The 24,659-nt window shown below is 40.7% G+C and overlaps 1 protein-coding gene across 1 annotated transcript in view; it reads left to right on the top strand.

Annotated features, from left to right (window-relative positions):
- Positions 1 to 24,659, top strand: part of SMYD3 (SET and MYND domain containing 3) — a 744,013-nt gene that overhangs the window by 569,298 nt on the left and 150,056 nt on the right. Inside the window, exon 8 of the mRNA XM_030935864.1 lies at positions 6,303 to 6,413. Within this exon, the coding sequence (XP_030791724.1) occupies positions 6,303 to 6,413 (111 nt within the window). The remainder of the gene's footprint in view (positions 1 to 6,302; positions 6,414 to 24,659) is intronic.

Genomic DNA, 24,659 nt, shown 5'->3' with positions numbered 1-24,659 from the left:
CGTGTGTTTTAGATTCGGGGGCACGTGTGCAGGTGTGCTGCGTGGGTGTATTGCATGATATGAGCTTTAGGGTATGATGGATCCTTCGCTGCTGTAGTGAGCATAGTACCCAGCAGTGTTTCACCCCTTGCCCTACCTCCCTCTCTAGTAGTGCCAGTGTCTGTCACTGCCATCTTTTTGTCCATGAGTACCCAATGTTTAGTTCCCACTTCTAAGTGAAAACATTGGGTGTGTGGTTTGATAGATTCTCTAAATATTTGTTTCCACAATTTATGAGAAATGTATAATTGCTGTGTTTGGTTTTCTGTTTCTGCGTTGATTGGCTTAGGAGAATGGCCTCTACCTGCATTCATGTTGCCACAAAGGACATGGTGTCATTCTTTTTCATGGCTGCATACTATTCCGTGGTGAATATGTACCACATTTTTTAGTGCACTGTTGCTGGGCACTTAGGTTGATTCTATTTCTTTGCTATTGTGAATAGTACTGTGATGAACATGTGAGTCATGGGTGTTTTTGGTAGAATGACTTATTTTCTTTGGGTATATACCCAGTAATGGGATTGTTGGCTCAAATGGTAGTTCTGAGCTCCTCTCCAAACTGCTTTCCACAGTGGCTTAACTAATTTGCATTCCCGCCAGTAGTGTATAAGTGTTCCCTTTTCTCTGCAGCCTCATCAACATTTGTTATTTTTGGACGTTTTAGTAATAGCCGTTCTGACTCGTGTAAGATGGTATCTAACTGTGGTTTTGATTTGCATTTCTCTGATTAGTGATGCGGAGCATTTAAAAAACATGTTTGTTGGCTGCTGGTATGTCATCTTCTGAAATGTGTCTACTCATATCTTTGGCCCACTTTTTAATTGGGTTATTTGTTTGTTGAATTGCTTAAGTTCCTTATAGATTCTGGGTATTAGACCTTTGTCAGATGCATAGTTTGTGAGTATTTTCTCCCATTCTGTAGGTTGTTTGTTTACTTTGTTGATAGTTTCTCTTGCTGTGCAGAAACTCTTTGGGTCCCACTTGTCAAGTTTTGTTTTTGTTGCAATTGCTGTTGAAGACTTAGTCATACATTCTTTCCGAAAGCTGATGTCCAGAATGGTGTTTCTTAGGTTTTCTTGTAGGGTTCATAAAGTTTGTGCTCTTAAATTTAAATTTTTAATCTTTGATTTTTTGTGTATGGTGCAAGGTAGGTGTCTTCTGCTTATAGCTAGCCAGCTGTCCCAGCACCATTTATTCAATAGGATGTTCTTTCCCCATTGCCTATTTTTGTATGACCACTTTTCTATGTGTAGGCAAGGTTGGGAGAATGAGGGTCAGGGCGATGTAATAATCCAGGGAAGACATAACGTTGGTAGCCTGAAGTCAGGGGGAGCTCAGTGGTGGCTTGTGATGGGGTATCTGAAGAATATAATATTTAGAAGGTAAAATTAGCAGGATCTGTGATACAAGAAGAGACACAATGATACTCTGGTTTGACTTTAAAAAGAAGTTATATTTTTCAGGCTTTTTTCCAGTTCAGAGCCAGTATTAACAGAAACATTTGTAACTGTGATCACAGAATTCTAGAAATGAAGCAAGGTCTAATTTTAACTTGTTTTTTTTTTCTTTTTTTCTTGGAGAGGGAGTCTCGCTCTATCGCCCAGGCTGGAGTGCAGTGGCACTATCTCGGCTCACTGCAAGCTCTGCCTCCCAGGTTCATGCCATGCTCCTGCCTCAGCCTCCCAAGTAGCTGGTACTACAGGCGCCCGCCACCTCGCCCGGCTAGTTTTTTGTATTTTTAGTAGAGACGGCGTTTCAGCGTGTTAGCCAGGATGGTCTCGATCTCCTGACCTCGTGATGCCCCCACCTTGGCCTCCCAAAGTGCTGGGATTACACGTGTGAGCCACCGTGCCCGGCCTTAACTTGCTTATCTTATCCACTCAGTTGTAGACAATGAAAAGATGGTTTCATGGAAAAGGAATTCATCTTGTCTTGAGATTTTAATGTAAACTGTGTATTCAAGATCTAGAAAATCTCCTTCATTATATTACCCTAATGTCAGAAATGATTTACTGCATTTTCTATAAGAGCTGCACTAAAATGGCAAAGCAGTGGTCAATGGCATTAATATTTTAATGCAATTTTGTTTGGTGCCATTAAGGTGTCTACTGATCAATGGCCAAGTTTCATATATATGTTCCCTCTAAATGAGCCCTGCATTTACTAAGCAGATATCCCATTACAACTGGTGAGTCAATGAGTCTTTAATAAAGGTGTTTATCTTTGGCTAATATGATTTTAGCTGTCATTACCAGTTAGTAATCTGGCTGTTTTTTCCAAAAATATGAATAAAATATTTTTGCCATTAAGCCCTTCACAGTTGATAACCAGATATTCTGCAGACTTCATTGGCATAAAAGAAGCACAAAAATGGGCCACTTTCTCTGAGGTAATGGGGCAGTCGCCATAGGAAGAGGTGTATTTGAGCCAGGCCTGGAGGATGAGAGGCTCTCAGTAAGCTGAGTGTGGAGGAGAGGCTCACTTAGGCAGTGATGCCCAGACACATGTTGATATGGTATTCATTATTTCAGAGGTCTAGCAATGTACATAACTGTGACAGGCTGGGGTTCAGGGAGAGACATGGAGACTAGAAAGGCAGACAGAAAATCAGCTGAGGGAAAGCCTCGTGTGCCTTTATTCATAGGCAGTGAGAAACCATCGAAAGTTTTCATGTAGAGAAATGACGTGATCACATGGGGGTTTTAGGAAGATCCCTCTCAAAGCAGTTTAGAAGATGAAAGGTACACTGAAGGCGGCAGGAAGCCAGTTAGAAAGCCGTTGCGTGGTCCAGGTAATAGTTCAGGCAGTTACAGTATGCCAAGGGAGGCTTTAAGAGTCAGTTTATTGGGGTTAAATGAAATAACTAGTCTCCTGTTGCCCATTCACTGCCTGACAAGATCTCTTGTGAGTTTTGGCCCTTGTAATAAAGTCTTGGGTTAGTCAAGCCCATTTTTTTCGGGTGTGACAGGCCCTGGAGTTAGTGGCTTCACACTGGGCACACTGTAATCACCCAATAACTACTGTCCATTTACCTGCTCGGATAATGGGAGTTGATGACTAAGAGCCATTGGGCTGGGTTCAGAATTAGTGTCCTACAGTTAACCCAAGACAGGACATAGGGATGGACTCATTTGCTCCCTTACCTCCTATAAGGACACTGGGACTCACAGAGCCTGCTAGGATAAGATGAATGTATCTACTGTCCCAGACTAACTCATAGGCTGTTTCACAAAGTGTGCTTGGAAATAGGTTATTTGGAATTTGGAGTGTAGCATTCATTAGAAACGAGAGGAACTTGCCTGGTGTGGTGACCCTCTGTGCCTCAGAGGCAACCCTGGCTTCAGATCATGAAGCAAGAGAAACATGGGGAACATCAAAGAGTGGCTGTTGTCTCAGCTGAAGGATCTCAGTTGCCGCTGAACATTCCCTAACACAGGGGTGAGTATTTTAGGTTTGAGGATGCTACAGAAATGCCGTAAGAACACCAGCTGCTTCTACAGCCGCCTCTCCCCGCCAAGTATGAGAAGCAGCCACGTTAAAGGAAAAAGAGCATCAGACTTAAATCAAGAGATCTGGGTGCAGTCTTCCGTGGTACCTGAACCCAAGACCTTTGCTAGTTTTTACTGTGCAATGCTGCCTCGCCACAAATAGTAGATACTCAGTAACATCATCATCTGCATCTCTTCGGGGCAGATACTCTTGTTTCTGTGTATGGAGCAGCGTGTTATGGTTGACTAATGTGAAGAATCTATGGCGAGTCAGCCAGCCAGATCAGGCTGTGGCTCCTGTCCCCTTGGTGATGGTGATGGTGATGGCCATGGTGGATTTCACAGATCTGGCTGGCCAGCCCAGCCATCCACCATCACCCCGACGGCTTTAGAGAGTCCTCCCCAAAGCTTTGTTGTCTGCCAAAGAGGATGGCCGCCTTTGCCCCACCATGATTTCAAACAAGTAAGATCATGCTTCGTAGACATGAGATGCTTTAAGTATAAGAAAAACCACATGGAGTTTTCCGCTCTGGGGAGTTTTTTGCATCTCCTTCAGTGGATAATCCTGCCTTCCTGCTCTCCTAAAGTCTTCACTTCTTCCCCCACCACACATACCCCCATGATTACTTTCTACTTTTAAAAGCAAAGAAGTAATTTATACAGTATGGTACAAGCTGATACATGATACAGGAAAAGAAAAAACTAGAGAAGGGAAGGAAATTGGGTTGTTACCTTTAATAGGGCATTGAGGTTAGACCTGAATGAGAAAGTGGGATTTGACTGAAACTCAAAGACGATGAGGTTGACACAGTAGACAGGGTGGAAGAGCAGAGGGAACAGCCAGTGCACGGGCCTTGAGGTAGGAGTGTGTGTGGAGCCAGACAGGAGGCCGGTCTGGTGGAGCAGCAACAAGGGAGGTGGGAAATGAGAGGGAACAGGTAGGATTAGGTGAAGCCATTGCTTCTCTAACCACCTACAACGAAGGACCAGTGTTTCTTTTCCTTCCTAGTCTGTTACAGACCAGTGTTTTTATAAAATCTAGTGAAAATATTAGAAATATAAAATTTAGAGAACATAAAATAAAATGGCTGGGTGCAGTGGCTCATGCCTGTAATCCCATGGGAAGTCAAGGAGGGAGGATTGCTTGAGCCCAGGAGTTCAAGACCATCCTGGGTAACATGGGGAAACTTCCATCTCTACAAGAAAGACAGAAAATTACCCAGTGTGGTGGTGCATGCCTGTAGTCCCAGCTACCTGGGAAGCTGAGGGGGGCGATCACCCGAGTCCAGGAGGTTGAGGCTGCAGTGAGTTGTGATCATGCCACTGCATACCCACCTTGGTGGCAGAGTGAGACCCAGTCTTTAAAAAAAAAAAAGAAAGCCCAGTGTTTTGTTGTTAGAGTCACCTAAAATTACCCTTACCAAATTAGTAAGAAACATTTCTAAATATTGACTTGGTTTCTTTACTCATTTCATCATGGACTGGTAACCCACAGTGTGCACTAGCACCAATGCAGGGCCCATACTTTGACTTGCACTTGGGGAGTTAGAAGGACCTGACCTTGACTCAGGCAGTGTTGGGAAGTGTTGCGATGTTTCCAACAGAACATGTCATCTGACATATTTTAAGTGAACCACTCTGGCTAGGGGGTGGAGTGCAGGGGGCCTAGAGAAAGAATCAGCGAGACCAGTTGTGAGACTGTCACCTTTTACAGGTAAGAGGTAATGATGGCTCAGACCAGGGTGGTAGCATTGGAAAAGGTAAAAAGTGGTTGATTCTGGGTAATTTTTAGGGTAGAGGCTGCAGAATTTCCTGGCGGATTGGATGGTAGGTGTAAAGGAAAGAGTGAAGTCAAGGATAACTCTGAGGCTTCAACTTGGGTAAGACAGAAGATGAGTTACTGTCAAGTGAGAGTGGGAATGTTCCAGCCGAAATGGAACAGGTTGACGGGAAGATCAAGCATTCCGTTTTCCGGATTTTGAATTAGACGTTCAGAAGAGATCGAATCAAGTGCAAAATGCTTTAAGCATTATAATGTTGCCTAAAGACCAGTGACTTAAAGGGAACTCAGCGTCAGAGAGTGTCTGAGGAGTCCTTTAAATATATCCTCTCATTCATAACCCGACACCATCCGAGGCAGGGGATGTTACTCCGAAAGGGTGTAAGGCAGTCAGTTTAAGTGCTTCCGTCAGTGGTGCTACTCTCAAGTTAAACTCTCCCCTATTTGGAAATTATTCCACCTTTTTTTAAACCTAGTTACAAGTAAGAGAACTGTTTTCTCATTTCAAAGGTACCAAATTTGGATGACCTTAAATTCCATGAAGCAGTTATAGAATTGGTTAGAATTTAAGAGCAATCTGGCTGTATCATCTGCCACGCTTTTGGTTGCCAGGATTAATTTGGCTTCTCTGATTGCTAATGGTTATAGAATTTATTAGCAAACCTTAGTAATACCAAACATACAGCAGCTTTTGATATTTTACTGTAGTGAAAAGAAAAAGTAAGATACAAAGGTGGGTAGAGATCATAAGCCCCATTCTTTAAATATATGATCCATATGTACTTACCACATAACAAAGACTGAAGGGAAGTAGATTAAAAATTTACCTGTGATTATTTGGGTAGAGAAACTATGAGTGGTACCTTCTCTCTTACATTTCTGGTTTATAGTAAAAACAAGTTTTACTGCAATAATTAGCAATAATAATAACCATTTGTTAAAGAAATGAGCACAGCAGATGTGTCAACGCTTTCCTCTCTCTGGCCTGCACAGCTCACCATCTGCTACCTGGATATGCTGATGACCAGCGAGGAGCGCCGGAAGCAGCTGAGGGACCAGTACTGCTTTGAATGTGACTGTTTCCGTTGCCAAACCCAGGACAAGGTATGTAGTATGGAACCAGATTGAAACACCTCCATGGCAAAATCTCAATGATCTTCAGAGAACTCCACCTTGGTTTCATAAACCCAAAAGTAATGACCCTCAGTACGTGGTAGGAAACAGATACATAAGGTAACTCATCAAACTGCATATATTTTGTTTCCTGGAACTTTTGTCACCCACCAAGCTGAGATTTAACCAAAGGCAAGGATCTATGGAATTTAGAGTCAAGTGGGAATGTAGCCATTAAACATGTAATTAAAAGGATGGTGAAGGACAGAGCGCTAGTAGAACATATGTAGTAAGCAGGTTGAATTACATTATGATTGACAAGTTATTGCTCAGTAAACAACATATACCAAGTTTTACCTAGTTTATTTCTTTAAAAATGTTTTTTTAAAATAAAATGAGGTTTGTTGAGGTACAATTTACATGCAAAAAATTTACCCTACTTAGTGAGACAGTTCTATGATTTCAACAAATGCAGTCATGAAACTGCCATCAAAATCAAGATACAGAATGGTTTCATTTCCCAACAGAGTGCCCTCATGTCCCTTTATAGTCAACCCTACCATCCCTACCCCAGCCCCTGATAACCACTGATCTGTTTTTTATCCCTATGGTTTTTTCCTTTTGTTTTTAGTTGACACATAATACTTGCACATATTTGTGGGATACAGAGTGATAATTATGTGTATACTATGTGTAGTATCATATCAGGGTAATTAGCATGTCACCTCATATATTTATCATTTCTTTGTGTTGTGAACATTCAAAATCTTCTTTTAGCATTTTGAGAATATACAATACATTAAAGTGAACCATATCTCCCCTGCAGTGCTGCAGATGAGCAGATTCGTTCCTCCTAAGTTTGTGTTCATTAACCAACCTCTCCCCACCTTCTTAGCCTGTAGTACCCACAGTTCTGCTCTCTACTTCCATGAGATCAATTTATTTTGTTCCCACATATGAGTGAGAACACGGAGCATTTTGTCTTTCTGCTCCTGACTCATTTTGCTTAACATAGTGTCCTCTAGGCCCATCCATGTTGCCGTGAATGACAGAATGTCATTCTTTTTCATGGCTGAATAATATTCCATTGTGTATATATGCCACATTTTCTTTATCCATTTTTCCATTGATGGACACATAGGCTGATTTCCTATGTTGGTTTTTGTGAATAGCGCTGCTGTAGTAAACATGGGGCTGCAGGTATCCCTTTGATGTATTGATTTTCTATCCTTTGGATAACTACCCAGTACTGTAATGACTAGATTGTATGGTAGTTCTATTTTTAGTTTTTTGAGAACCCCTCATGCTGTTTTCCATAATGGCTGTACTATTAGGTGAGTGCAAAAGTAATTGCAGTTTTTGCCATTAAAAGTAATGGCAGTGGTCTCATTGTAGAGGCCTTTCACCTCCTTGGTTAAATTTATTCCTAGGTGTCTTTTTTTGGGAGTAGGTAGCTATTACTTTTAATGGCAAAAACCACAATTACTTTTGCACCAGCCTACTATGAGAGTACGTTTTCTCCACATCCTTGCCAGCATTTGTTAATTTTTTTTTTTTTTTTGTCTTTTTGGTAATAGTCATTCTAATTGGGGTGAGATGACACCTCATTTTGGTTTTGATTTGCATTTTCCTGATGGTTGGTGATAAGCATTTTTATTGGCCTTTTGTATATGTGTTAGATACATGTCTATTTAGATCCTTTGCCCGCTTTTGAATTGGAATATTTGTGATACTTTTGCTGTTGAGTTCCTTGTATATTCTGGATATTAGTTCCTTTTTAAACGCAAAATTTGCAAATATTTTCTGCCATTTTACAGGTTGTGTCTTCACTCTGTTGTTTCCTTTGCTCTGCAGAAGCATTTTGGTTTAATACAGTCTCATTTTTCTATTTTTGTTTTTGTTATCGGTGCTTTTGTGGTCTTGGTCGTAAAATCTTTGCCTAGACCAATGTCCTGAAGTGTTTCCGCTATGTTTTCTTTTAGTATTACAGTTTCCAGGCTCACAGTAGTTAATTAATTTTAGTTGATTTTTCTGTGTGGTGACAGATAAGGGTTTAGTTTCATTCTTCTGCACTTAGATATCCACTTTTCTGATGACAAATAATTGCAGAGGTGTCCTTTGCCCGCTGTGTGTTCTTGGTGCCTTTGTTGACAATCAGTTGCCTATAAATACGTGGATTTAATGATGGGTTTTCTGTTCTGTTCCATTGGTCTGTGTGTCTGTTTTTGGACCAATTCCGTGTTTTTTTTGTTAGTATAACGTTGTAGGATAGTTTGAAGTTAGGTAGTGTGATGCCTCCAGCTTTGTTCTTTTTGCTTAGTATTGCCTTGGCTATTTGGGGTCTTTTCTGTTTTCATATTAATTTTTGAATCATTGGTTCTATTTCTTGAAGAATGTCGTTGGTATTTAATAGGGTTGCGTTGAACGTGGAGATTGCTTCGGATCGTATCGTCATTTAGCAATGTTGGTTCTTCGAATTAATGAGCATGGTATGCCTTCTCATTTGTCTTCTTTTCAGTTTCTTTTATCAACGTTTTATAGTTCTCATTGCAGAGGCCTTTCACCCCCTTGGTTAAATTTATTCCTAGGTGTCTTTTTTTGGGGGGTTGGATAGCTATTGTAAATGGGATTACTTTCTTGATTTCCATTTCAGGTAGTTCATTATTGGTGTACAGAAACACTGCTGATTTTTGCATGTTGATTTTGTGTCTTGCAGCTTTACTGACTATATCAGTTCTAAGAGTATTTTGGTGGAGTCTTTTAGTTTCTCCATATATAAGGTCATGTTGTCTGCAAAGGGAGGACAATGCGATTTCTTCCAAGTTAAATGCCCTTTATTGCTTTTTAAACATTTTTATTGATATACGACAGTTGTACATATTTGTGTGGTATATGTGATTTTGATACCAGCATACAATGTATAATGATCAAATCTGGGTAACTGGGAGATCCATCTCAAAAATTTATGTTGGGAACATTCTAAATTTTCTCTTCTAGCTGTTTTGAAATGTACAGTAAACTATTGTTAACTATAGTTGCCCTGTTGTGCAGTTGAACACTAGATCTTACTCCTTCTATTGAGCTGTAATCTCTTATGCATTAGCCAACCCCTCTTCATCCCTCTACCTACTACTCTTTCCAGCCTCAAAACCACTATTGTATTCACTATCTATGAAATCAACTTATTTTTAGTTCCCATGTATGAGTGAGAACATGAGATATGTCTTTGTATGCCTGGCATATTTCACATAATGTAATGTCTTTCAGTTCCATCCATGTTGCTGCAAGTGACAGGATTTTATTACTTTTTATAGAGGAAAAATACTCAGTTGTATATATATATATTGAATTTTTTTTTACTTATTGATGGACACTTAGGTTGATCCATGCCTTGGCTGTTTTGAATAGTGCAGCAATAAACATGGGAGTGCAGATATCTCTTTGGTATTCTGATTTCCTTTTTTTTTGGATCTATATCCAACTTTGGGATTGTTTGGTTATATGGTAGTTGCGTTTTTAGTTTCTTGAGGAACCTCCTTACTGTTCTCCATAGTGGTTGTACTAATTTACATTCCACCAACAATGTGTGAGCCTTCCCCTTTCTCCACATCCTTGCCAGCATTTGTTATTTTCTTACTTTTTCATAGTAGCCAATTTAACTGGGCAGATGATCTCATTGTGGTTTTAATTTGCATTTCCCTGACCATTAATGTTGTTGAACTTTTTTTTATATATCTGTTGGCCATTTGTATAAATTCATCAGACTTTTGCCTGTTCTTAATTGGGTTGTTTTCTGCTATTGAGTTTGAGTTCCTATATATTGTGGTTATTAGTTTCTTGTCTAATGAATACTTTGCAAATTTTTTTTTCAATTCTATAGGCTGTTTCTTCATTGATTATTTTCTTTGCTGTGCAGAAGCTTTCTAGCTTGATATAATCTCATGTTTCTATATTTGCTTTGGTTGCCTGTGCTTTTGATGTCTTGCTCAATAAATAGTTGCCCAGCGCAATATCCTGAAGTGTTTCCCCAATGTTTTCTTACAGTAGTTTCATGGTTTTAGGTCTTATATTCAAATATTTAAGCTGTTTTGATATGACTTTTGTATATGGGGAGAGGTAGGCATCTAGTTTCATTCTTTTGCATATGGGCTATCCAGATTTTCCTTTCTCAATGTATGTTCTTGGTGACTTTCTTGAAACTCCATTGACTAAATGTATGGATTGGATTCTATGTTCTTTCACGTGTTCCATTGGTCTATGTGTCCATTTTTATGCTAGTACCATGTTTGTTTTGGTTATTGTAATTTTATAGAGCATTTTGCAGTCAGATAATGTGATGCCTCCAACTTTGTTCCTTTTGTTCAGGATTGCTTTTGTTGTTCCATACGAATTTCAGGATTGCCTTTTTCTTTTCATGTGCAGAATGTCATTGATATTTTCATATGGATTACATTGAAAATGTAGATTGCTTTGGATAGTACAGTCATTTTAACAGTATTCTTCCAATCCTCATGGGCTATCTTTCCAATTTATTATGTTATCTTCACTTTCTTTTATCAGTACTGTATAGTTTTTATTGTAGCTATCTCACTTTTATTAAGTTTAGTCCCAGGTGTTTATGCTGTTTTATTGTAGCTGTTGCAAATGGGATTGCTTTATTTATTTTCAGATGTTTGCTGTTGGCGTATAGAAGTGCTACTGATTTTTGTCTGTTGATTTTGTATCTTGCGACTTGACTGAATTTATCAGTTTGTTTTTATTGGAGTCTTTTGGTTGTTCTAGATGTAAGATCATGTTGTCTGCGAACTTGAATTCATCCTTTCTAATTTGAACGCCCTTTAACGTGTTCCCTTGTCTAATTGCTCTGGCTAGGAATTCCAGTACTGTGTTGAGTAAGAGTGGTGAAAGCAGACGTCCTTGTCTTGTTCCACATTGTAAAGGAGGGGCTTTCAGTTTTTCCCAGTTCAGTGTGATGCTAGCTTGGGGTTTGTCATATGTGGCCCTTAGTTTCTGAACCGTGTTTCCCTTGTACCCAGTTGGTTAAGATTTCTTATCATGAAGGCACATTGAATTTTATTGAAAGATTTTTTTCAGCATCTATTGAAATGATCATATGGTTTTGTCATTGGTTCTGTTAATGTGAGGTATCACCTTTATTGATTTACATATGTTCAACCATCCTTCCATCCCTGAGATGAATCCCACTTGATTATGATGAATGAGCTTTTCAATGTTGAATTTGGTTTGCCAATATTTTGTTGAAAAAAAAAGTGCATCTATGCTAATCAGTGATATTGGCCTTTAGTCTTTTGTTGTTGTGGCTGTGTCTAGTTTTAGTGTCAGGGTAATGCTGGCTTTATATAATGAGTTTGGAAGTATTTCCTCCTTCTCAGTGTTTTGGAATAGTGTGAGTAGAATTGGTATTCATTCTTTTTTAAATGTTTGGTAGAATTCAGCAGTGAAGCCATCAGGTCCTAGGCTTTTCTTTGATGGGAGACTTTATTACTGTTTCTGTCTCATTACTTGATATTGTTCTGTTCACGTTTTCTGTTTTCTTCATGGTTTAATCTTGGTAGTTTGTGTATGACTGGGAATTTATCCATTTCTTCTAGGTTTTCCAATTTATTGGCATACAGTTGTTCCTAACAGTCTCTAATCATGCTTTGAATTTCTGGGGGATCTGGTATAATGTCCCCTTTTTCCTCTCTGATTTTACTTATGTGAGTCTTCTCTCTTTCTTGGTTAGTCTAGCAAGTTCTTTATTAATTTTGTTTCTTTTCACAAAACCAACTTTTTGTTTCATTGATCTTTTGTATTGTTCTTAGTCTCTACTTTGTTTAGATCTGTTTGGATCTTTATTTCTTACCTTCTACTAATTTTGATTTTGGTTTATTCTTGTTTTTCTAGTTCCTTGAGATACATTGTTAGACTTTTTAACTTGAAATCTTCCTACCTCTTTTATGTAGGTGTTTATTGCTATAAACTTCCATCTTAACACTACTTTTGCTGTAACCCATACATTTTGATATGTTGTATTTCCATTTTCATTTGTTTGAAGAAAGTTTTTGATCATCTTCTTAATTTCTTCATTGACCCAGTAGTCATTCAGCAGCGTGTTTACTTTTCATGTATTTGTACAGCCAAAGTTTCTTTTATTGATTTCTAGTTTTATTTCTGCTGCGGGAAGTCAGGGACCCCGAACAGAGGGACCTGCTGAAGCCACGGCAGAAGAACATAAATTGTTAAGATTTCATGGACAGTTATTACTTCCCCAAATTAATACTTTTATAATTTCTTACACCTGTCTTTACTGCAGTTTCTGAACATAAATTGTGAAGATTTCATGGACACTTATCACTTCCCCAGTCAATACCCTTGTGATTTCCTATGCCTGTCTTTACTTTAATCTCTTAATCCTGTTATCTTTGTAACCTGAGGAGGATAAATGTCGCCTCAGGACCCTGTGGTGATTGTGTTAACTACACAGATTGTAGAGCATGTGTTTGAACAATATGAAACCTGGACACCTTGAAAAAAGAATAGGATAACAGCAATGTTCAGGGAACAAGGGAGCTAACCTTCAACTCTGACTGCCAGTGAGCCAGACGGAACAGAGCCATATTTCTCTTCTTTCAAAAGCAAATAGGAGAAATATCACTGAATTGTTTTTCTCATCCCTGAGAAAGAATGGCCCCTGAGGGTAGGCCTCTGAAATGGCCACTTTAGGGGTGGCTGTCTTTTACGGTCGAAGCTGAAGGGATGAAATAAGCCCCAGTCTCCGGTAGTGCTCCCAGGCTTATTAGGACGAGGAAATTCCCACCTAATAAATTTTGGTAAGACCAGTTGTCTGCTCTCAAACCCTGTCTCCTGATAAGATGTTATCAATGACAATGTGTGTACAAAACTTCATTAGTAATTTTAATTTCATCCTGTCTTGTGATCCTGTGCCCTCACCCTGCCTCCATTTGCTTTGTGATATTTTATTACCTTGTGAAGCATGTGATCTCTGTGACCCACACCCTATTTGTACACTCCCTCCCCTTTTGAAAATCACTAATAAAAACTTGTTGGTTTTATGGCTCAGAGAGCATCACAGAACCTGCCGACATATGAGGTCTCCCCTGGACACCCAGCTTTAACTTTCTCTCTGTTGTACTCTTTCCCTTTATTTCTCAGACCAACCAATGCTTAGGGAAATAGAAAAGAACCCACATTGAATATCGGGGGTGGGGTTTCCCCCAATAATATCATTGTAGTCTGAAAAGATACCTGATACGATTTCAATTTCTAAAAATTTGTTGAGCCTTGTTTAGAGGACTAATGTATCATTTATCTTGGAGAATGTTCCATTTACTGATGAGATGAAAGTGTATTCTACAGCTGTTGGATATATGTTTTGTAAACATCTGCTAGGTTCTTTTGTTTTGTGGTGCAGATTAAGTGTGATATTTTTCTGTAGATTTTCTGTCTAGATGATCTGTCCAATGCTGAAGTCCCCAACTATTACTGTACTGGGGTCTCTCTGTTTGGCCCTAATAATATTTGCCTTGTATATCTGGGTGCTCCAGTTTGGGTGCATGTGTTTACAATGGTTATATCCTCTTGCTGAATTGATATTTTTATCATTATATAATGACCTTTTTTGTCTTTCTGCTTTTTGACTTAATGTCTATTTTGTGTGATACACTACAGCTACTCCTGCTCAGCTTTGGCTTCTGTTTGCATGGAGTATTGTTTTTCATCCCTTCACTTCTGTTTTGAGATGGAGTCTCACTCTGTCACCATGCTGGAGTGCAGTGGCACAATCTCAGCTCACCACAACCTCCGACTCCCTGGGTCAAGGGATTCTCTGACCTCAGCTTCCTGAGTAGCTGGGACTACAGGCATGTGCCACCATGCCCAGCTAATTGTTATATTTTTAGTAGAGACAGGGTTTCACCATATTGACCAGGATGGTCTCGATCTCCTGACCTCATGATCTGCCCGCCTTGGCCTCCCAAAGTGCTGGGATTACAGGCGTGAGCCACCGTGACTTGCCATCCCTTCACTTTTAATCTGTCTTTACAGTTGAAGTGAGATTTTTTTGCAGGCAGCATATAGCTGGATTCTTCTTGTTGTTGTTGTTCCTACCCATCCAGTCAATCTTTTAATTGGGGGAATTTAAACCATTTACTTTTATGGTTATTTATGAGAAGACTTATTCCTGACATTTTAAAAATTGTTTTCTGTTTTGTAAATCCTTTGTTCTCCTCTTCCTCTTGTATTGTTTGCCTTTACAGTTTGGTAGTTTTCTGTAGTGATAACATTTCATTCCCTTCTTTTTCCCGTTTGTGTATCTGTTCTATCAGTGAGTTCTCTACTTTTGTGTGTTTTCATGATGGCGAATATTGTCCTTTTGCTGCCAGATATAGGACTCTCCTAAGAATTTTTTTTAGAGCTAGTCTAGTGGTGATGAATTCCTTTGGTTTTGGCTGTTATTTCATTAAATAGGTTTTCTCTGACTTTAAATTCTTTTACTTAAAAAAATTTGGTGGGTATATAGTAGGGGCATGTATTTATGGGGTACATGAGATGTTTTGATACAGGGATGCAATGTGAAATAAGCATGTTAAGGGAAATATGGTATCCATCTCCTCAAGCATTTATCCTTTGAGTTACAAACAATCCGATTACATTAAGTTAAATTAAAACATACAACTAGGTTATCGTTGACTATAGTCACCCTATTGTGCTATCAAATAGTAGGCCTTACCCCTTCTTCCTGTTTCTGTTGTGTGCATTCACCGTCCCCACCTCCCCTGTAAACCACCTACTATTCCCAGCCTCTGGGAAGCCGCCTCCTACTCTCTCTGTCCATGAGTTTAATTGGTTTGATTTTTAGATACCACAAACAAGTACGAACATATGTTTGTCTTTCTGTGACTGGTATCTCACTTAATGTAATAACCTTCATTTCCATCCATGTTGTTACAAATGACTGGATCTCATTTTTTTTCTGACTGCGTAGTACTCCATTGTGTATATGTACCACATTTTCTTTATCCATTCATCCGTTGATGGACGTTTAGTTTGCTTCCAAATCTTAGCTATTGTGAACAGTGTTGCAACAAACATAGGAGTGTAGATACCTCTTCGATAAACTGATTTCCTTTGTTTTGGGTATATACCCAGCAGTAGGATTGCTAGATCCTATGGAAGTTCTATTTTTAGTTTACTGAGGAACCTCCAAACTGTTCTCCATAGTGGTTGTATTAATTTACATTCCCACCAACGGTGTACAAGGGTTCCCTTTTCTTCACATCCTCACCAGCTTTTGTTATTGCTTGTCTTTGTTATTATTAGCCATTTTAACTTGGGTGAGATGATACCTCATTATGGTTTTGATTTGCATTTCTCTGACAGTGATGTTAAACACCTTTTCATATGTCTGTATGCCATTTGTATGTCATCTATTGAGCAATGTCTATTCAAATCTTTTGTCCATCTTTTGACCAGTTTATTAGATTTGTTTTTTCTGTAGATTTGTTTGAGCTCTTTATATATTCTGGTGATTAACCCTTTGTCAGATGGGTAGCTTGCAAATATTCTCTCCCGTTCCGTCGGTTGTCTCTTCACTTTGCTGATTGTTTCCTCTGCTATGCAGAAGCTTCTTAACTTGATGTGATGCCATTTGTCCATGTTTTCTTTGGTTGCCTGTGTTTATAGGGTATTGCTCAAAATATCTTTGCCCAGACCAGTGTCCTGGAGATTTTCCTTAATATTTTCTTGTAGTAGTTTTATAGTTTGAGGTCTTAGATTTAAGTCTTAATCCATTTGATTTTATTTTTGTATATGGCGAGAGATAGTGGTGTAGTTTCATTCTTTTGCACATGGCTACCGAGTTTTCCCAGCAACATTTATTGAAGAGACCGTCTTTTCTATGTTCTTGGCAGTTTTATCAAAAATGAGTTCACTATAAGTGTGTAGATTTGTTTCTGGGTTTTCTAGTCCGTTCCATTGTTCTATGTTTCTGCTTTTATGCAGACCTGAAGCCAGCACAGTGCTGAGTCTTGCCCAAGACCTGCTGTAGCCACTCCCTGGCTACTGACTGTGTTTGCTCAAGGATCTGGGGCTCTACAATCAGCAGGTGGCAAAGCCAGCAAGGCCTATGTCCTTCCCTTCAGGGCCATGAGGTCCCCCAGGCCCTAGGTGGGTCCAGAAGTGCTGTCTGGGAATCAGGGACTAGAGTCAAAAACCTTAGAAGTCTACCTGGTATTCTTTTATATTACGACTGAGCTGGCACTAAAACTCTAAGACTCACCCTTTCTCACTCTTCCCTCCTTTTGCCAAAGGCACAGGAGCCTCACCCCGTAGCCACCTTTACTCCTGGCCACATGGAGTCTTGCCAGACTACCACCACCATTTCCCTTAAGGCCCAAGGTTTCGTAAGTCAGCTTGTGGTGAATGCTGCAGGGATTTGGGACTCTCTCTTCAGGGAAGAGGACTCCCCTGTGGCCCAGGGCAGGCCCAGAAATGCTAAGACTCAAGTCTTGGAATCAGGGACCCCAGGAACCCACTCTTGGGGTTCTTGGTACCTAAGATGTTGGTACCTGAGTCCCTTTTACTTTTCTGTCTGCTTTTCTCAAACAGAAGGAGTTTTGCCCTGTAGCTACCAGAGCCGGTTATGTGCTGAGTCTCACCTGAAGCCAGCAAGTCCCGGAGACTCACCCAAGGCCCTCGATGTAATACTGGGTGTCACTGCTGGTTATTCAGGGCCCAAGGGCTCTGCGGTTGGCAGGTGATGAATGCTGGTGGGACTGGGTCCTTTCCTTCAAGGCAGCGGCTTCCCTTCCGGCCCAGGGTATGTCTACAAATGTCATCTGGGAGCTACAGCCTGGAATGGGGGCCTCATCCCTCTGCTGGTGCCCTATCCTGCTGTGGCTGAGCTGGTATCCAAGAGGCAGGACAAAGTCCTCCCCACTGTTCCCCGTCCTCTCCTCCAGCAGAAGGAAGGGGTCTCTCTTGGAGCCAGGTGCTGTGCACCCTGGGGCTAGGGGAGCGGTGATGCCAGCACTCTCTTGGCTGCCCCAGCTGGTGCCTCAGTATGTTGCATGCCCCCTAAGTCCACTGTCTCTGGGCCTAGTTCAGCTGTAGGACTTGCCTACGAGTTGCAGTCGTTATGGCCTAGACTGCCTTTCAAGTTTACTTAGAGACCAAGAGCACTTTGGCCCTCGGTGGCGAGGTTTGCGGGCACTCAGGTTCGGACCTCTGGGATTGGAGATTCCCCCCTGGCTAGGGCTGGTTTAAATGCTCCCTCTATGGGCAACATCCAGTGAGTTTGGTTGGATTTTCCTTTCTCCTCTAACAGGACAGGACTGAGTTCAATGCCTCACATCTGCTGTATTCTTCCTCAGATGAGTCTGTTTTCACACTGCTGTAAAGATGTTACCTGAGACTGGGTAATCCACAAAGAAAAGAGTTTTAATTCACTCACAGTTCCACATGCTTGGGAGGCCTCAGGAAACTGATCATCATAGTGAAGAGGAAGAGGCATGTCTTACATGGTGGCAGATGAGAGAGAAAATGAAGAGCAGAGGGGGAAGAGCCCCTTATAAAACCATCCAATCTCATGAGAACTCACTCGCTGTCACGAGAACAGCCCCATGATCCAGTTACTTCCCACCAGGTTCCTCCCTTGCCCTGTGAGGATTGGGGGATTACAACTGAAGATGTAATTCCCGTAATCCCCACGTGACCTGGATGTGAGACATGGAGTCAATATTTGCAGCCTGATGATGTGGTAGAAAAGAAAAACCCATATTCTGGGGAGAAATTCAGGCTGTAGAAATTTGCACAAGTAACAGGGAGCCTAATGTTAATCACCAAGACAGTGGGGACAATGTCTCTAGAGGATCTCAGAGACTTTCACAGCAGCCCCTCCCATCACAGGCCCAGAGGTCTAGGAGGAAAAAAAATGGTTTTATGGGCAGGGTAGGGCCCCCCTGCAGTGTGCAGACTTGGGGACCCTGCATCCCAACTGCTCCAGCTGTGACTAAAAGAGGTCAAGGTACAGCTCAAGCTGTTATTTCAGGGGATGTAAGTCCCAATTACAATTTGAGATTTGGGTAAGGACACAGAGCCAAACTCTATCATCCCTTCCCTAGCACCCAGAGAGACTCTTATCACCACGCACCACTGCCGGGGGTCAGGGAGGGGTGGCATTGGCGATTCAGGAGTTTGTTCTCTCTCTTCGGTGCTCCTTTTCGCAGTATGAAGTGAAAACCCAGTTCTGTGAATGCTCATCTGGCGTTTGGTTCTCATGAAGGGGTTTTTCTGTGTGGATAGTTGTTAACTTGGTGTCCTTGTAGGGGGGATGGGGGGGCAATTGGTGGAGCTTTCTATTCCAGCATGTTGCTCCGCCTCTGTGTTCTCTGACTTTTAAAATTTCTTCTCCTATTGGAAATTTCAATATTTGAATACTTGTACTTTATGATGTCCCATATGTCACTTAGGCTTTCTTCATCCTTTCTTGTTATATTTTCACCTTTTTTGGACTATGTTATTTCAAAAGATCTGCCTTCAACTCAGAAATTCCTTCTTCATGTTCTAGCCTATTGTTGAAGCTTCTCGATTATATTTTTTAATTTTGTTCATTGAATTCTGCAGTTCTAGGATTTCTCTATTGCTTCTTTTTATGATATCTCTTTGTTGAATTTATTCAGATCATTAACTGCTTTTCTGAGTTTTTCATATTGTCTATCTGTTCTCTTGTATATCACTGAGTTTCCTTGAGATCATTATTTCACATTTCTTTTCAAGCATATCATAGATTTCCTTTTCTTTGGTATCTTTTACTGAAGAATTATTGTGTTCCTTTGTAGGTGTCATGTTTTCTTTTTCACATTTCTTGTGTCCCTTACATCTGTATGTCTGGTGTGATAATTGCTGCTTCTAAGTTTTTGGATTGGCTTTCATAGAGAATGACTTTTTCTTATAGATATATTTACGGTATTTGTTGGGTAGAGGTCTTTTGCTCTGATTCTGGGCGGGCACAGTAGTGTGGTCTCCATATTTCTTTATCCATAATCAGTGTCAGCAGTGATCACAAGTTCCTTAGTGGTTTAGGCTGTGGTTGTTAGTGGAGGCTTAGGCAACCTTTGCTGGGGATGGAGACACCAGGTGTGCTGGTTCTTGGGCCCCTGGGTGGCACGTGTGGGTACTGGTGATGGTGGCAGTGGGCCAGGCATTCTGGTCCTTAGGTGTCTCAATGACATGAGACTATCAATGGGCATTGCAATGGTGCATGTCGCACAACTGGAGATGGGCTGACCCAGTCCTGTCCTCGATTTCGTTGATGCCATGTGCAGGCATGTGCAGGCTTAGCCTATCTTCCAGCCCCTCAATAGTGTACAGATGGGACCTCTGGACGTTGTGCCCCAGAGACCTGGTTCTCAGGTCCCCTGAAGGCATGCACAGGTGTGTGGTGGCCTTGTCCTTGGGAGGGGTGGCATCGCTGTAGGTGGCCATGACCCCAGGCCGGCAGTTCCCAGGCTTTGAGAAATATGTGCTTCAGCTCCACTGGTCTTGGGGGCAGCCTCCTGGTGCACTGGTTCCCCTGGTCCCCAGGGTATAGGACACAATGTGGGTTAGCGTACTGGACACCTGACCATACCACTTGGTCCAGCTGACCTCATGATACTGCAGCCCTCTGAGTGGATGTGGGGGAATATCAGTGGCATTCCAGGGTTGTGGAATGGAGGGGCTTCTGGGGTCCGGGGCAGGATGTAGTCTGGTGGTTGCTGGGCTCAAAATGGTACCATGTCACAGCACCTTGGGTCCTAAGGGGTGACTAGAATGCAGCATGAATGCCCTCAGGAACAATTCCATGATGGACTCCAGTCAATTCCCTGTACTAGGCTCAGGGCCTGTGAAGATGAGCAGCTCTCCTGTGGCTAGGACGGCAGGCATCTGTGGTGGTAATGTGGACAACTGGAGAACTCTTGCTTACCTTTTCCCTACAGTGGGGAGCCTTTCCTGGCTCTGAGCCAATCCTGGCTGAGACTGCTGGTTACCTTCCCTCGTTTTCTGTGCCTTGGAGAGTCGCTGTCCCTTTTGTGCTGAATTCCATTGTTAACTCTTAGATGCTCTGTTTAACCTGTGGCTATCTGCTCACTGTTTTTGTTTTTTTTTTGGTGGAGGAGATGAGTGCCAGCTGCCTCTAGTCAGCCATCTTGATGACGTCTCTATTTCTTTAACATTTGCTCCACAAGGCTTTCCACTGCAGCACGTTATTAGATTGAGATCACTTATCTAACAACTTTTACCCTAAGAAAGGAGAGACAAAACAAATGCCATAAAGATAATGAATGGACTTTTCTTCTGTTACTCATATACTTTTTTCATGTTGGACCTACTTACTTTTAGGTCCAATATATGAAATATTTCACGTAATCGGGTTGTCTAAAGAAATCTTAGTTTTGAAGAATGTTTACATTGTTAGAATTCTTTTGTAATTCTTATCTTTCTTGGTCTCAATAATTATAAGTAAATGAGGAACTGAAACTCAGAAAGGTTCAGAGAGAGGCCTCTGGGACTTATCTAACCAGGACTTACCCCTAGGCCTTAAAGGAAAAAGTGGCAAAACCAAGTCTGATGCCTGGATCTCATCAGTAAATCTAATGCTCCTGCCAGTATACCACAACTCACTGTCACTCCCAGTGGCAACATGAATTGAGAGAGGTAGTTGCTCTCACTGCATGAGAAAGGACCTTGAGCTCATTCTAATGCTGCAGGAGTCAGGGAACATGATTCATTTTGCCTTAAGAAGAACTTAATAAGGGAAATTATTAAGGGAATTAAGTGGGAAAAGTGGAATCTAATAGGTCCTGAAGATTCAGTCCACTTTATTGTTAGCCTTTTGCCGCAAGCAAGAATGCCAGAAATCACGGGAAACTGCCTGGGATTCTTCCCAGACCGTGATCTGGAATGTTAGCAAGCTAGCTTTCCACCAGCATCCTTGGTTGGAAATGAGAAGGCTCTTGAATTTAGTTCCTTGTAGGTGCCATGAGTATGGTGGATCTTCAGAAAATTCTTGAATGAATGAATGATTATGTTATATTAAAATTGGGGCCATAGTCATTTTAGTTTTATTGTAACAGGTGACATCTGGGCTGCAATAGTATATTAGGAAAAGGATTTGGCTATAAATAAAAGATAGCCCAACTAAGACGAGCTTTAGTAGGTGGGGTGCATGTTCTAAAAATTCTGGAGAAGTAATCCAAGATGACAGCAGTGACTCATAGATCTCATCATGGACCTGAAATCCTTCTGTCTTCCTCCTTAGTCATCCCTAGCATGTGGCTTTGTCCTTATGGTCTGAAGATGACTGCTGCCTCCAAACCCAGTCAGTGTGTCTAAGTTCTGGAGAAAAAATATGGGGTAGTAAGAGGCAAAGAGCAAAAGGAAGACCTCCTAAGGATATCTACCTACACTTTATTGCTCAAAATGATGTCATTCACTTTATTGTTCAGAATAGTGCCATATGGCCACCTTTAGCTGTAAAAGAGGCTAGGAACTGTATTTTAGCTTTTTAGCCTTTATACAAGAGGAAGACAAGAGAAAAGAGGGGTGTTAAATGGATTTGGGTAGCTAGTTCACAATGTCTACCATACGCACTGAGACCATTTTCTTTACTCTATTGAGCTTGACCATTAAAATATTGAGATGGGTCAAATGGTGTCATGAAAACAGTACTTGATTACTCTGCTGGGTTATAGTCCATGATGTATCTAACAAACTGAATGGTTCTGGGCAAGTCATTGAACCTCTTTGGATTCGTTCCATCCATCCTCTGTAACATAAAAGAATTACACTGGACAGCCGTAGGGCCCCTCCTCACTCCTGTTTTCCCATGTTTCCATGAAATGTTTTCTAGTGGAAGAGAGTAGAGTATGTACTTAGATGAGAATATAAACTTTGTTTGCAACTAATTTTTCAGTTGTATTTTTAAGTTTCTATTTATCTGAGAATTTTGTTGTGTATAGTGATGTAAACACTCCTCTGAGATCTCTGTACTGTCCATTTGCCTTGAAAAAATAATACAGAGGTAAATTCAGCTTAGTGCGTTCCCAAAAGATCATAAATTCAATATTAGTTCAATCAAAATTAATTTTCAGTTCGTAGATTTGAAGTTTCCAAGCTTATTTTTCTGGTTTTCTTGGAACCTGGAAAATTCATCTCACCAGTTTTCTGCATCAAGCAATATTTATTATGGGCAGCATCTGCATGTTATTGGACTTGCACAGTATTTTGTTTCAGGAAGGTAGGAACCCTTTTAATAGCAAGTATAATTTGCATATATAGAGTTGTCATTTGTAATCAGCTGCAGCTTAATTTCTGGGGTTGCAGGGGGGAACTTACCTTCTAAGGGAGGTTTTCAAATGATTTGTGTTCTCATGGCTTGCCCAGGTCAGAATTCAAGGCAATAGAAGCTGAACAGACCAAATGGAATTGATTGTTTCCATAAGTTTGTGACTAGAACATAGCATGCTGCTTTGGATGTCACATGTCTTGTTGCAAAAAACAAATAAGCTGTAATTACTTGCCATGTCAATTTTTCTTTCCTAAGTCCTGTTAGAGTTAATTCTTTTAAAACACCGTGTCTATCAATCTATCCAAAGCTCTGTTGCCTCACTGCTAGATTATTGAAATAGCCTCTGATTATTCACCTGGCTCTCAATTTCTTTCTTTTCATCCACGGCACGCACGGTTTTAAGTAAATTCTCTCAGATGCCACTGTTCCCACTGTTCTACTTGGCTCAGAAATTTTCAAGCATTTAGCATTATCTTTACTGCTCAGAATCAACTTCATAGTCATAAGTTGCCATTCATTGCTCTCTAAAGTTGTGGCCCTAACATTCAACCTACTTTTGTTGCCTTTTTCTGTTGTAAAATACCAGTTTCCTTTATCTAATTATACCCTTTCCTCCACCCAAAAGATTTTGAAGTAGCTTACACACACACATTCACAGAAATACATACACATGTATATATGTATCTACTTGCACATATAATACAACAGCAGTACATTTTATTTTCATTTGAGAAATAAAAGTGACAATAAGATGAAAGCAGTTTAGTATCCAGAATTTATACCATGTGATCCTTTAATAGCTAGAAGTACTACACTTGAGCTTAACTAAAAGGCTAAGAAGCAATATATAACAGCTAGAAATAAATGATGCATTTACCCTTGATGTAGCAGCAGCCAAACCTGAAAGACTACTTCCAAAATTCACAGTAGCCCTAAGAATGAAAACACAGCCACAGCAGTTTTTCCCTGCACTGAGGCCTGAGGCACTCACAAAGCATTCTTATTGGACTTCCACAATGAGTGAAATCACTGATTTTTGTAATATTCTTCAATGTAGCTGATTGACATACTCTGAATACTGTTTTTGTTTTTTTTCTGGAGACAGTCTGACTGTGTCTTCTAGGCTGGAGTGCAGTGGCACGATCTCGGCTCAATGCACCCTCTGCCTCCCAGGTTCAAGTGATTCTCACCAGCCTCCCAGGTTCAAGCGATTCTCCTGCCTCAGCCCCCTGAGTAGCTGGGATTATAGGTGCACACCACCACACCTGGCTAATTTTTTATACTTTTTGGTAGAGATAGGGTTTCAACATGGTGGCCAGGCTGGTCTCGAACTCCTGACCTCAAGTCATCCGCCCGTCCTGGCCTCCCAAAGTGCTGGGATTACAGGTGTGAGCCACTGTGCCCAGCCAAATTAATACTTCCTAATAAAAGAGGTAACTAGAAGGGTGAAAAATTGTGTAATCTAAGATCATATTTCTCTGATGGTTTGTTTCTTTCTAAGAATAAAATTTAGTCTCTATGGAGGAAAGCAATGACTATAAATCTTTCAGGTAATACTTCACTAGTGTTATTTCTTGCAAATGGGCTTTTACAGTTCTTATTTTGATTTTTTATTAAAGTAATACATGTATATGTTACTTTATTAATAGTAATATATTAGGAGAATATAATAGTAATATATAGGAAAATTAAAGTACTCTAACACAGTTAAAAACCGTGGTACCCCTTTCCTCTCTTGCTCCTGCCCACGACCTACTCTTCAGAGAGAACCCATTTTAGCTTCTGGCATTTTGTCCATGTTTTTAAATGTAGAGCTCCCTTAAGTCAGGTGCTAGGGATGCTTTCTGCTTACTGGTTCAGCTTAAAGACCAATTTTTGTTTCCAAG

This window comes from Rhinopithecus roxellana, chromosome 8, assembly GCF_007565055.1.
Source record: "Rhinopithecus roxellana isolate Shanxi Qingling chromosome 8, ASM756505v1, whole genome shotgun sequence".
NCBI lineage: Eukaryota > Metazoa > Chordata > Mammalia > Primates > Cercopithecidae > Rhinopithecus > Rhinopithecus roxellana.
Note: the sequence above shows the minus strand (reverse complement) of the source record. Positions and strands in the feature narration are given on the sequence as shown.